Raw genomic sequence first — 13,189 nt, forward strand, 5'->3', positions numbered from 1 at the left:
CATACTTTTGACGACACGGGTCCGGAGGCGGTCTCGAATAGACTGAGATTGATAAGTCGACCGCGCCGCCATTGGGCAAGCTAGACGAGGGTAACAGGAAGCGAAGAGCGCTGTTGGGTCATCAAGTTAGTACCGAGAGTTCCGCCAAGCATTAAAGTTATCTCGACATGGAACACTTTGGAAAAAGTTTATTTGAGTCCGCCTTCAGTTTCCATTGTAGGGTGTGTAGGAAAGATGGTGATACTTTAACAGCGTCAGACATGTAAATAAACATTGTTGGCGTCACACCATTGCAAAATGGCTAAACGGAAACTACATACGGTAACAAATACAGAAGAAACACGGCATGAATCACTCTGGAAAGCTGCTAAAGTAAGAATCTTGAATACATTTTGGAATGGTCACTATTGGTACGGGCAACTCAGAAACTCAACCTCTACAACAAAGGCCCAGACAGTCTTGGGAATTTGACAAACGCTTTGCCTGAAAAGTCACCTAAAACCTGGATGATGTCACCAGACGTCAGTGTACAGCACGACTTCACTGCAGCAGGTGTCAAAGCATCAACTCCAGACATGTGTTTTGTATTTGCCCACTCAGTCGCGACACTTGTTCACATAGTTTAGGTAGAGTGTTTTATTGCTTTTTTTTCATGTTTTTAACATTACACCCTTAAAAACGTTCCTGGGTTGTTTTGCACAACTTCCTGGGTTGTTTTGCACAAAAACAAATCAGGGTTTTTGTTTTTTTCCTTATGTTGGGCCATATTCATCCAAGTCCGTCCAAATTTTAACCCCACAGTTTTAAGGGTGTACATTTTCTATCAGTAGCGTTGTTGCTTAGCTAGCGCTTATCCCAATTGACTTTAACTGAGCGGCATTGTATGCCTGATTGGGAATAACAAATACCTGCAAACAATTGACGCACCCCTAAAAGTGATTATGATTGCCAATATTAATTATTCAAAGCATAAATACATCCCAAACTTCAGTATCATATGTCCAAAAACATTTGTGCCTGTACCCTTAAAACTACAGTCCAGCAACAGGTGAATTTATAAATTCCGAACCACGAATATGAATATACTCAACCAAGTTATCATCGCAATTGAGAGGGGGTTAGCAATCAGCTCCCTGACAGTTTTTATGCGAAAGGCGTTGTTGAATTTTGACAGGGCCACGAGGAGAGATTGCGCTAATTTTCAAGGTATGCTTTGTGTTGTTTGCAAACTGGCTCGCTTTCCTGGCCCATCGCCACTCGCAGTATGATAACTGCCTGCTTGTGAGCCGAATGTCATGGAGACAACAAGGGGAATGAAAAGAAACATGCCTAGACAATGCCAAGCAAAAGTCCACATCCCAACAGATGTGATGTGATGGGATGTGATGGGGGGGTTGTGGGCGGCAGCGGAAATGGGGCTACGGAGGTGACACATGAGTGACTTGATGTAATTCTGATCTTACTTGCTCTTACATCTGACCTCTGTTTGCATTTAGGCTCAAATCCCCCCGCTGTTAAGCGTATCAATATCAAGGGCGATATAGTCCTCTTTTTTTCCTCCATTTGCTGCAGTGAGGTGATGGCGAGCTCGCTTGTGTCCGAGCCAGCTGGGGCCACATCTCGGTTCAGCCGTGCGTCGGCGCGCACGCGCACTTGTCCATAGTGAAGCTTTCTCTTCGCTGCTCACTATCTTTCAACAACAAGCTGAGCAGGGAGCAGACGGAAAGAGGTCCTATTTGTGCAGGAAGATAAATACACTCCTGCAGCCCATGCTGTCCCCTCCAGATTAGAGCAAGACAATAATGAGCACCGGTGGAAGGGCACAAGACATCGGCTAGAGGACGGGGTAACAGCCGACTTGCAAAACACACTCAAATGCAGTCCTAGCAGGGGGGCGCTATGAATGCTACATAGACATAAATATCGGAAAGAAATATGTCTTTCTTACTTATGCACCTGTGCTGTGTTTGGCTGCACAGAGCTGAATGTGTAAGCTACTCATTCAGCAATATGATGATGTCACAGTTTTTGCCTGATATACACACAACAGGTGTCCATTTAGTCAAGCAAAAATACTCACAAATCTAACAAAACGAGCGTGTCAAGTTGTTTACGGATATTTGCCGATGAGTCAGCGTGATTGTCTCCTCCTTCCTATTAAAGTGGTGAGCGCATGTGTGATTTCAATTCTTCTGGAGAAGAAGGGCACCCCCCCTTCATGAAAAGAGAGGAAACATGGCCGCCTCTTGGTCAGACTCCAAGCACAGCTAACAAGCCATTCCATTCGGTTTAAAATCTTTTCATGTTAAGACACACATCAATCCACACCTACAGCATACCTGAGGAAACAAACCTCTCAGAATATGTACTGTGCGCACGCGTGTGTGTGCGTGTGTGTGTGGGATGAACATGGCCGGACACGTCCCTTCAACACACCGGGAGGCGCCCATAGCAGGAGTGCCGGCAGCCCCTCTTTTCAACACTTCGTCACGCTGCACACAAACACAGTTGCCCTTCCCATGCTCCTTTTGTTCCCAAGCGTTTTGCTGAAGTTCCTATCGCCTTTCTCGACACTTTTACAGCTGATACTTGTGTTTCATTTAGGTGTAACAAAACTCGGTTTGTGTCTGATATTTTGCCAGGGCCGCAAGGAATCGCTTCCTCAAGCGTTTGAAAACAACCATACGCTTGCCAAACTCTGACTGATGGCATATTTACAAAACTAACAGCTGAATGAAAGAAAGAAAAAATAAAATCACACCCAATCACTAGCAAACGTCTAAACAGATCTGGAAATAGGAAGTTCTCAAATTACTGACATGCCTTATGAAGTCCATCGAGGCATTTTGATACAAATTATTATTATTATTATTATTATTATTTGGTGGGTAGAGTGGCCTTACGTTGTAATGTGCATTATAGCATACAAGTCAAAGCCACCATGACATTCACTGTGGCCACCACTTGACCTGAGGATGAAAGCAGTTTGATTTAAGCCAAATCGTAAGCATCTCCAAACTGAAACCGGCGCCAGATGAAACTAGAGGATGACGCAAGTAGCCTGGAGCAACATGTACACAAGGTTACCTAATGCACCATTGGTTCGTGCACCTAAACAATAACAAGCTGATGGGACACCTACATCCTCACAATCATTCATTTGTCCAAATTCCAGTGAATGAATAAATAAAAAACTTACTTTTATCATAAATACATAAATGGAAAAACTAGCACAGCAACACTACAGAGATCAGAAAAGCAGAGGATCAAAAAAGTCCAATGCTAACACAATGTTTTAACCGTCGAAGTAACAAATATTTGAACACAAAAAGTGTAGCAACACTTGTAGACAGAATAAAAACACAACTCACAGGAAAATCGTTTTTCCTAAGCAGATGTGCGACAATAATGCTATTTTAAATATGGACATGCAAATAATGTGCTCTTTTTAATAATACAGGTTGACGATATCTGAAAATCTATTGTTTCAGCAGTATCTGTTTGCTTTCATTATCCCAACACAAGCTGCTAGACTGTGTCACAACCTGCAGATATATTATTTTTAGGCAGCGGTTTCAGGTTGGCGGACAGTCTCAATGGCTTTTGTGGTGAATTAATGTCGGTGAGGTAGTGTGCAGTGAAAGGTTATCTCCCGAGGCGTCCTTCACACTCGCACTACCACCTGCTATTGGACCACTGACCACGCAAAAAGAGCAAAGATTTGTAAATCACATCCCACGCACTCAATTACAACAACACAAAAGCGTATACAACATCTGGCTCATTTGAAATGTTGGCAGCTATCAAGGTGAACCCGATTCATAACGATCTTTCCTCCTCCTGGCAAAAAGAGGATTTCGGACATAGACAAGACATAAATTCAAAAACTAGTGATGTAAGTCTTCTGCTATTTGCCACATGAACATTGTTTAGTAGCACAATGTTGGTGAGTAAAAATGCTCCGGGGAAAATCTTTTTCTGACTTCACTAAGAGGTTCCACATCAACATCTGAGTCATTATAAAATTGTATCAACAAGGTATATTTGACGTGCACTCTAAATTTAAACTCTAACGGAACAACAACACTGTTTATATAACTATACGGATTCCCTGAAAGAGCACTCCGCCACCCACCATTAAACCATTGACGTAATGATGAGTAAAAATGTTTGCCCAGCGTCATAACCCGCCCTCTCGAAACTGAGCAACCTTAGTTTAATTTTACATGATGAAACAATCAGACAGACACACCTGGCAACAGCACTGGTGCTATGGACACATCAAGCGACAAAGTCAAATGTGTGTCAAAGATTTAAATTTTAACCCCAGTTTTTCTTTTTTTTATCATTACATAATTAAGCTTACTGCATTGTTTACGGTGATGCCGTGCTTCGATCCAGAGATAGATTGCCAAAAGATAATGCATAGGGGTCATAATGGAGTTGTCGATATTTGTGAACAAATCTGAATACACTAAAACCATACTGAATAAATTATTGGCAGATTCTGTCTCAGGTTTTTTGCCAGTAGTCTGGTTGTCAGTACATATATTAGTAAGAAACAGAAACTACCTTTTATTCCAACAAGTTTTGCTATTCTTCTTGAAATTTAAAAGGCTTCATTTTAATCAAACCACCTCTTGAGCTGTGCACCGAAAGGGGGAAAAAATGCTTTCAATATTTAATTACATGCACTAGCTGCAGTCTGTGAAGGAAGAGTATTGCAGCCCAAGATAGCTGCAAATTACTAAATGATTCAAAAGGCGGGGTAAACATAACTGCTTTCACAAAGCAGGAAGACGCCATTTGTAAAGATACAAACTACACACACACATGTAGAAGAGAGTAGAGGACCATTCTGTGCGCATGGATACTATGTAGTGGATTTGTATTTGGAACATATGTGCATTTTTGAAAATTTAAATAACCATAAGCTGGTATCTGCTTCTATTTGCTGTAAATTGCTGAATATACGCTACAGTAGATTGATCTTATTCTCTTGCCTCTTTGAGATTTGTAAATGCTAGCTGCTATTTTTATAGCACTCCAATTAATAGCACTGTATTTAAAAGTTACATCCGTCTTGTATTCTGCAGAAATGCAGACGTGAGGCAAGCCATTGACATTTATATCCAACTCTCAAACTTAACGACTTGGATCCTTTTGGCGACAGCCCAAAAGTGTCCGGGGGTTGGTCGTCCCTGAGGGACGCCATTACTGTTAGTTGAATCAGAGGAGCATATTTGTTTATAGCTGACTGCGATACTAACAGGCTTAACAGCAAGGGGTCCCAAAAAATGGAAATATGGCTTTCTTTGTTGAGGAAAGAAACATCCAAATGGCACATGTCCTGGACTGTGGCCACTTCAGTGTGGCTCAGCGAGTCAAACAACTGCTGACGTTCCAAACAGGCCCCTTCCTTTGCAACTTTTTAGTGCGTCCTGATTCTGATCATATACTGCCTCATGGTGGTGAAGGCAACATTCTTCAGTGGGTTCAACTCATATTTTAATTTTTTTTCCCTCATAAAAAATAATGATATCTTAAGTTGCATATTTACCTCATCTTCTTGGAGCCATTTTTATTTGTAATTCTTACAAGGCTATAATTAAATTGAATTGTAGTGATAAATATGTAGTCATAAAATGAAGATGATGTGGGTTTCTATCATTTATGCAGCAGACCTTTGACCTTACATTAAAAATGTTAGACATGCAGAAATAAGTGCAGTAATATTGTAGTAGTGTGTGCTCACTGTGCACATTTTTGTACAATCTAATTCGATATTAAAATCTTTATTTTTTTTAAAAAGGCCTTTTTATTTCTAACTAAGCATTTTTTTTATTTCCACTATCTTAGTCATTATAATTATTTATTAGTGTGTTTGTAGTTTGTACTGGTGAAGTAAAACTACGACTTCCGTAAAATGAAAATGCACACAAAGGCAACACGAGACCGTTTTGCTATCACCAAAGCAGCTTTCATGCTTTCTATTAATTCAATATAGAGATTAGGAGGAGATTATAAATCAGGGGCATTATGCACTAATTGTAACACTAATCTGCCTTCACACTGCGTATCACAATCCTTTTGTGTCCAATGGATGATTCCGCCAGCTGTTTACCAAGTCCAGTGTCGCTTCATCACTAGCAGGACATGTGCAAAGGATTTTAGGAAGAATAAATATTGCACACAAAACACATTTACAAGAATATTTTGAAAACACTTTGAGAAGGTTTACCATGCAACATAATTGTCATGCAGACTTCACAAATATCTCTTTCTTTAGAAATGTCACTCAAGTGTTTTACAGTTATGCGTCACACTCCCTACGATTAATTTAGTAATAAATTCCAGCTTTTAAAGTGCTCGGCATTTCAAACGTGCTCTCATAGTTCTTATCCGGCTGATCCTCGAGTAAGCCCATTATTTCGTGCAAGCCCAGACATTATGTCTGTATTATAGCATGGAAATGTATAATCATCCAAAGCATTGCTTTGCTTCGTGTGAAATCAAAGGGCATGTTAACAGACATTCAAGCTGGAGGAAAAATATCCACACAAGACTTGTTAAATCACCCATGTAGAACTAAAGTGCAGGTACTTAGGGTCCGTGCGTGGCATGGTGGTGACTAAGATCCATTTTGGAGAGTGATAACTTGAGTTTTGTGTGATGTCTGGAGCTTTTATCACGTGCCTAATTGCTGTGTGCTAAATCATAGCTAAAGAGAGTCTTTGGAAATGGATTTTCATCACATATGAGAAAAGTTGCTTGGTTTTGCACTTTTAAAATATAAAAACATTCCCAAATGATAATAGGTTATCTGAAAGTTGCAACAATTATAGGGGCTGACATAAACCACGTGACCTATAACCTTAGCCAGTCCAAACATCTTGGATTAGATGTCCTCAGGTTGACAAAGCAAAATAAATCCCCTCCAAAGGTTTGACAAAGACAAGTTGAAAATTGAGCCTGTCTGACAAGGAACACGCAAGTGACCTGTGCTACTCCTTAAAACACAGTTGGGCTATTTTTGGTTGTTTTGACATAGCGCAACTCCGCAGGAGTGGCTGTGGACATGCCTTGTGCTAATCCTTTTCACAAATAGTAATTCCTACATAAGCCACGACATAAAAAACAAAAAAACAAGCAGTGACTTGTGTCAAAAATAAGTTTACAATTTTTTTTATCTTAGTCTAAAATCATAACAACAAATGTTTTGCACCACTTGGTCCCGTTGATTCTACGAATCCTATGAAGGAAAAATTTAAAAGTCAGACACAAGCTTGTATTCCCAGCACACGTTTCCTTTTTGTCCGCTATCACTGATTTACCTCAAAATGTTCATCCTAGACACTAAAAACATTCACTATGTATTAATAGTGGCTTTTTTAAATAACCCTTTTTGTAAATGGGCCCTAAAGTGAACGAGACCAAAAAAAAAATGAGGGGGCAGTTATTCGGAATGGCCCGGATCTTTTTTTCCCATTCATCAAGTTATCTTGCAATAGCAGAGAAGCAAAGATGAAGAGGACAGAGATTCAGCGTGAATGAACATAAACAACCGACACAAAGCTATAGTATCAACCTAAATGGAGAAAGATCTGCACTCCCAGCTGGTCACTCCCATTAGCCTCAATCTCTGGCCTGGACAAGAGGCACTGCAGCACTGGCAGTCATAAACATTTCAATCATTCTTATCTCAACAAACATCCTGCGCTGGGCCACAATCTCCGAGGTGAAATCCACTAAATGAGCACCTTTGTCACCATCAACCACTGTTGGCTAAATTGCCCTTCAGTGTAATATTTACAGGATAATGGGCAATCTGTAGACGCGTGTTGACTCATACTGCTTGCCAGATAACCTTGCAGGTTTGTAGGAGAGCCCACAGCGTCGCTCATCTTCAGCGTCTAGCTTAACCAATGAATGCTCACCGTTCGGAAAAGGACAAACGGCTCCGGGGCCAACGTCTGCTCGTCTACCACCTCGCTCGGCTCGGCAGCTGCGACCGTGGATAGATTTGTGTTGCAACAACACTTTTCAACTCATCTACTACTCCCTATAAAAAAGTAGCCTTCATGAACAACGGAATAAATCAGAATGATTTGCGCATTTGTTAATTATCGCTATGAATGCTGCTGAAGTGGATGCTAAGTGCTATTTTTTTTCTTTTTTTTTTAAATTTATGTAAGTCACGCTCCCACCTGTCTACACACACAGTGCAAAAAGTAGGCTACAATATGTTTCCCCTTCAGCGTCTACAAAGACAAAAATGTGGGTTGTAACCACATGTGTGTCATTAGCCAGACTTTGGGCCTTTAGGGAATATACTAGACTAAATAGTATTTTACAGTATTTTGACTATGTTGTCATACATATCATTTTCACTTTGTAACTGCAGTTTCTTTAATGTCAGATCCAACTGATGAGATCCAATAAAAAAAATCTATATATAAATAATGTCAATTTTGACTGAACTTGTCAAACATACCTTTTGGAATTACGTCTAAAGTGTTGAAAACTTGTTTCAATGGATCAAGAGAAAATATGCAAGTCCATGTGTCATTGGTTAATTCTGAACACATCCCAATTAAAGGGGGTGCACACTTGTGCAATAAAATACGATACAATAAAATACGATGACATCCACCACACACGCTCATAATCTGTCTGCCTGTGGCTCAATCAAATCTACCAAAATGGCATTACAATACATATAATATAATGGCAAAAATAGATTTTTGTTTTCTACTGAATTTGTTGCATGGATGTTTTTCAAATAGCACCTTTATCTCAACAGCCCTTAGGAGCCAGACAACAACAAGGAGAACAATACAGTACGTACAGTCCCATGATAAACACACTAGGGAGCATTTGCAACTCTGCACAAGAGCTTTAAGTAGAGCTTGGACTCATTGGTGGCGTCTGGGTCAAGTGTAAAATCAAGACATTATGTTTTGCTGCTCTTTGGGAAAAGAGACATGATCTCAGATATGATGAATCCAAATTTTTGATGGGAGAAGGTTGGAAGGGAATAGAGACCATAGCATCTGGGGACAGACTGTTTGTCTAGCTTTGGGATTGGCTTTGTCATGATTTGTCCTGACAAGGGAGAAGAGAATATTCAGCATGGGGAGTGAAGGGATGACTTACACAAGAGATAAGCTCATCAATGATATAAGGTCCGGGCTCTATTGACCACTAATAAGGATAAAGAAGATATGCGTGTGAGGAATGTTACATTACCTGTCGACTTTTGTATTCAAATATCAATTGCTTTAAGACATTGGTTTCAAACTCAAGGCCCGGGGGCCAGATACGGCCCGCCACGTCGTTTCATGTGGCCCGCAAAGACAAATTGACTTCATGTGTCGATCCTAAAATTACAAATTTTCTTCATTTTTAAAAAATAGAGATATTGCTAGCAATTTTTATTACCATTCAATTTTTTTTAAATAATTAAACACTTTTTACTCGTCTCTGATTTCAAAACTAGTTATGCATCAGTTTGTTTTGTAGCAAGAAGTTGACAGTCATGAAGGACACGTGCTTAAAGTGCGGCCCGTGACAAAAATGAGTTTGACCTCTTTAAGCGTTATAACATTATGACACATGCTATTCGTTAGCTTGTCTTTGGTGTTTTGCATTTTCCATTAGTAAACAGACTTTAAGGTCACAAGAAAACACAATATGATGGAACATGGTACTTTTTGAACACACAACTGACAAGATTTTGCTGATTTTAGTCAGCAATAGGGTCCATTTAGTGTTACCTCACCAATCGGGACATGAGTTAAAAAGGCAGGGCATTGGAGTGAGTGTGACAAAAAGGGAAGCATCTATGTCTCGTGGGGACAAGCTAAGAGGATTTAAGAATTGAAGAGGGCAGCAGGATAGAGCACATTATGTTCTTAAGTAAAAATGACTATGCAGGATGATGTCCGGATGTGTTTTTTTTTTCTTTGCTTTTCAAGAACGTGCGTATCAAAATTGCCCAGTACCATGAAGGAATACAAGAAGAGCTGCTTCCCCTTCTCCCATCCTCCTGCCTTGTTACAGGCCTTTGCAGATGTCACTCTGACAAGTACTAGGAACTGTTTGAGATCCAGTTACAGGACCTGTCGCTATCATTTGAGGACTAAAGTCTTGTTTTACGCTGCTGAGGAGCGTGGCGTACACTGTGTGTATAATTGGAGACATCACTAAGGGCTTACTACACACTCCTTGGGCAGAACACTTGAATTGTGATAGTAACCCCCTCAAAAAAAACGTGTGCATATGCTACATGCACACTTTCTAAATGAACCTACTTATGTGCTTCCTCCTGCAATCAACAGCAGTGTGTTGTGTTTAATCAATAGGCCGCTTAACCTAGCAAAATCACTCAGCTTTGATTTTCTCTTGTTACGACAAGCCAAGCGGCACTGAAACGATACACACTCAAATTACATCAGTGACCACATGAGCAAATTCACAGAAGAACATCTGACCATCTGACCACTTTCTACACCACTTGGAGAAGATTTGATCATGGGACAGCCCAAAAAGCAAAATTGGGTCAAGATTTTGATCCAACATTGGGTACGAACTACCCAGAATGTTGAGTTGCCGTGTTACCAGAATAGATGTGTTAAATAATGCTAATTTTATTATCAACATGAAAGTTTCCCCAACAAATCTAAAATGGCCACCAGCTTCTGCTCTTCAGCCAGCCCAAACCAATCTTTAACCCAATCTGCTGGGTAATAAAATAAGTAACAATCTGTTCAAACTCCACAGCAAGTGACTGGGCTAGTAAAACAACCCAGCATTTATTTTTTTATTTTTTTGGGTGGTTGTGAAAAATTCATACTCATTCACACGTCATCAAGTAAACCAAAGTACAGCAATACGCTGTACAAGTACACCTCTCTGCTTTCCCAATCGAACAACAAGCTGTGAAAACAAACAACAGGCTGTGACAAAGCTGAGCTATGCCAAAGTGAATGCTGTTACAGCATTAAAGCGGGTGTGAACCTAAATATAGCCAAGGAAGCTATTTGCCAGGAGCAACGTGATGGCGTGCCACCGGTCGCTGTCCGTGGTACTGAAGCAGGGGCCAAGCCCAATTAGGATAGCGAGGTGTCCCTGCAAGGTTAGAGAGCAGCGAGGACATTTGGGGTATTAAAACGATGCAGTGGATGCTCCACGGTGGAGGGGGGTAGGATGCAGGATGCAGATAGTTGGATCTGCACAAAGTGCAATTGCACACAAGCAACAGTGCGAGGCGCATGTGTGATGCAGCTGAGCAGAGAGAAAGAGAGTTTGATTGATCATGTGGGCTATGAGAGCCTGCGAGAGTTGTCGAAAATTGCTGCATAGACGCCTCAAAGGCACATAGGTGCTACCCACTGAATGTGAACCATACATCGGCTACAATATCCAAAAGTATACACCTAGATGTTGCCCACGAAGCTGCGCTAGTATGCTTTTCTTCCGGGTTCGCCGGTAATCCACAATACATGGTCTCACTTACCGCAGTCCTCACACAAAATCTTGCTAACATCCTTCTTGAGACTCTTGCCGCTTGTGTCCAGGGGCGCGAATGAAGCCTTGTAGACCAGTGGCGCCTCCGTGGGCTCCATGAAAAAGATATACTTGTGGTTCTTCTGCACGTCAGCGCACGGAGCCTCCGACCCGAACTCCCCCAGCACGGTGACGAGCTGTTGAGGCTCCAGCCCCCCGCTGTGGAGGGGCCACACGTCCAACACTTGGACGTGCACGCCGGGCTGCGGCGGAGGCTCGGCGGAGGCGTTCCCCGGCGTGGACTGCACCTTGCCCTCGATCACCACGGCCGACCTGTACGCCCGGTCCTGCAGGGAATCCGAAGTCGGGGGGTAGCAGGCGAATGAGACCCCGATGAGCAGCATGGATAGAGGTGCGAGCGACTCAAGCCTCATGCCGCCTGCTGTGGCTCGTGAGTGGCTGCTGGCGGTGCGGCGGCGGCGGGGCTCTCGGGGCTGCGGGGCGATGGCGACAGTGCTGGGCTGGCTGAGGAGGAGGAGACGGCGAGGGGGCTCCAGTGGCTCGGCAGCGCGGCGGACCTCGCACAAGTGTCCATGCCATCGGGATCCGCTGCTTGATCCCCGCTTAATTCCAACGGGTCGGCGTGCGGCGGTGCGACATACAATGATGCTGACTCCCAAATCCGCTCGTATAGGAACAATAAGGCATCATAGACAGGAGGAGCGAGAAATTGGCTGAGGATGCCCCCTCCTATGCTGCCATGGCAGCCTTGACTCTCTTATCTTTGCCCAAATATTGCAGTAAGGGGGGTGGGGGTAGAGCCGTGGATTCTCAAGCAAGAAAAGACGCCAAAATGCTGCAGTGGGCCCACAAGTTTTGCTCGTTCGAGTCTCAGAAGCATGGGAAAAAGCACAGGTATGATTCCGAGGATTAAAACATGATTGTGGTCCTGCACGCCGCCTTCCACCGCGGCTCTCTCCGCCTCCCCCCGTTCTCCACAGACCCACAGAAAATGGACCAGATTGCCAAAAGGAGGAGGAGGAGGAGAAAGAGGAGGGGGGGTCGTCACACAATGCAGGATGGAAGAAGGTGTGCATGCAGCCGAAAGACCACAGGTTCCAACTCCTCACTCGCCCCTAGCCCAGATCCTGTAAGGGTGGTCACCTCATGGTGTAGTTTGATAAACAAGTCTAGGAGAGGCGATTCACAGAAGCTATATGCGCTGCCATGACTTTTTCTATGAGACCTTGCTGAAGAACTACATCCGCTGGAAATTACTTTTAACAATGTAATTTCATTCCCCAACAGCATTGGGGACAAATTGCAGGAATTTCAATATTTGGAAGCTAATAAGGCAACGTCTCGGTCGCAAATGCGGAGTTGTACTGTAAAGATCCTGAAAGAGTGACATCTTCTGGCCAGAGCTTGCATGATATGACGAATGCAGAGCAAGTGTTGAAATTACAACACTAACAGGTGGGCAGCGTCTCAGTCCCACACAACTTAATTTCGTTAATTTTGAAAATGATACGAAACTGTCATGATCATTTTTTATAGATTTTTCCTTTACTGTATATTGGCCTGGGTTAGGCTGACATAGAATTCAAACTGACTTTTAATTCAATTTAGAGCGTGTAATTGGATCTGCATACATGTGTGAATGCCAGATGAATAAAGCTTG

General features: G+C 42.4%; 2 protein-coding genes across 4 annotated transcripts in view; one reads left to right on the forward strand and one right to left on the reverse strand.

Annotated features, from left to right (window-relative positions):
- Positions 1 to 12,510, reverse strand: part of nrg2a (neuregulin 2a) — a 60,104-nt gene extending 47,594 nt beyond the window's left edge. For all 3 annotated transcript variants that reach the window (XM_037268995.1, XM_037268993.1, XM_037268994.1), the window contains exon 1: positions 11,519 to 12,510. In XM_037268995.1, the coding sequence (XP_037124890.1) occupies positions 11,519 to 11,942 (424 nt within the window). In that variant the 5' untranslated portion in view covers positions 11,943 to 12,510. The remainder of the gene's footprint in view (positions 1 to 11,518) is intronic.
- The window catches only part of gng8 (guanine nucleotide binding protein (G protein), gamma 8), a 757,718-nt gene that overhangs the window by 645,670 nt on the left and 98,859 nt on the right, over positions 1 to 13,189 (forward strand). The gene's annotated exons all lie outside the window — the stretch shown is intronic.

The sequence above is a fragment of the Syngnathus acus genome, chromosome 14 (genome assembly GCF_901709675.1).
Source record: "Syngnathus acus chromosome 14, fSynAcu1.2, whole genome shotgun sequence".
Lineage (NCBI taxonomy): Eukaryota > Metazoa > Chordata > Actinopteri > Syngnathiformes > Syngnathidae > Syngnathus > Syngnathus acus.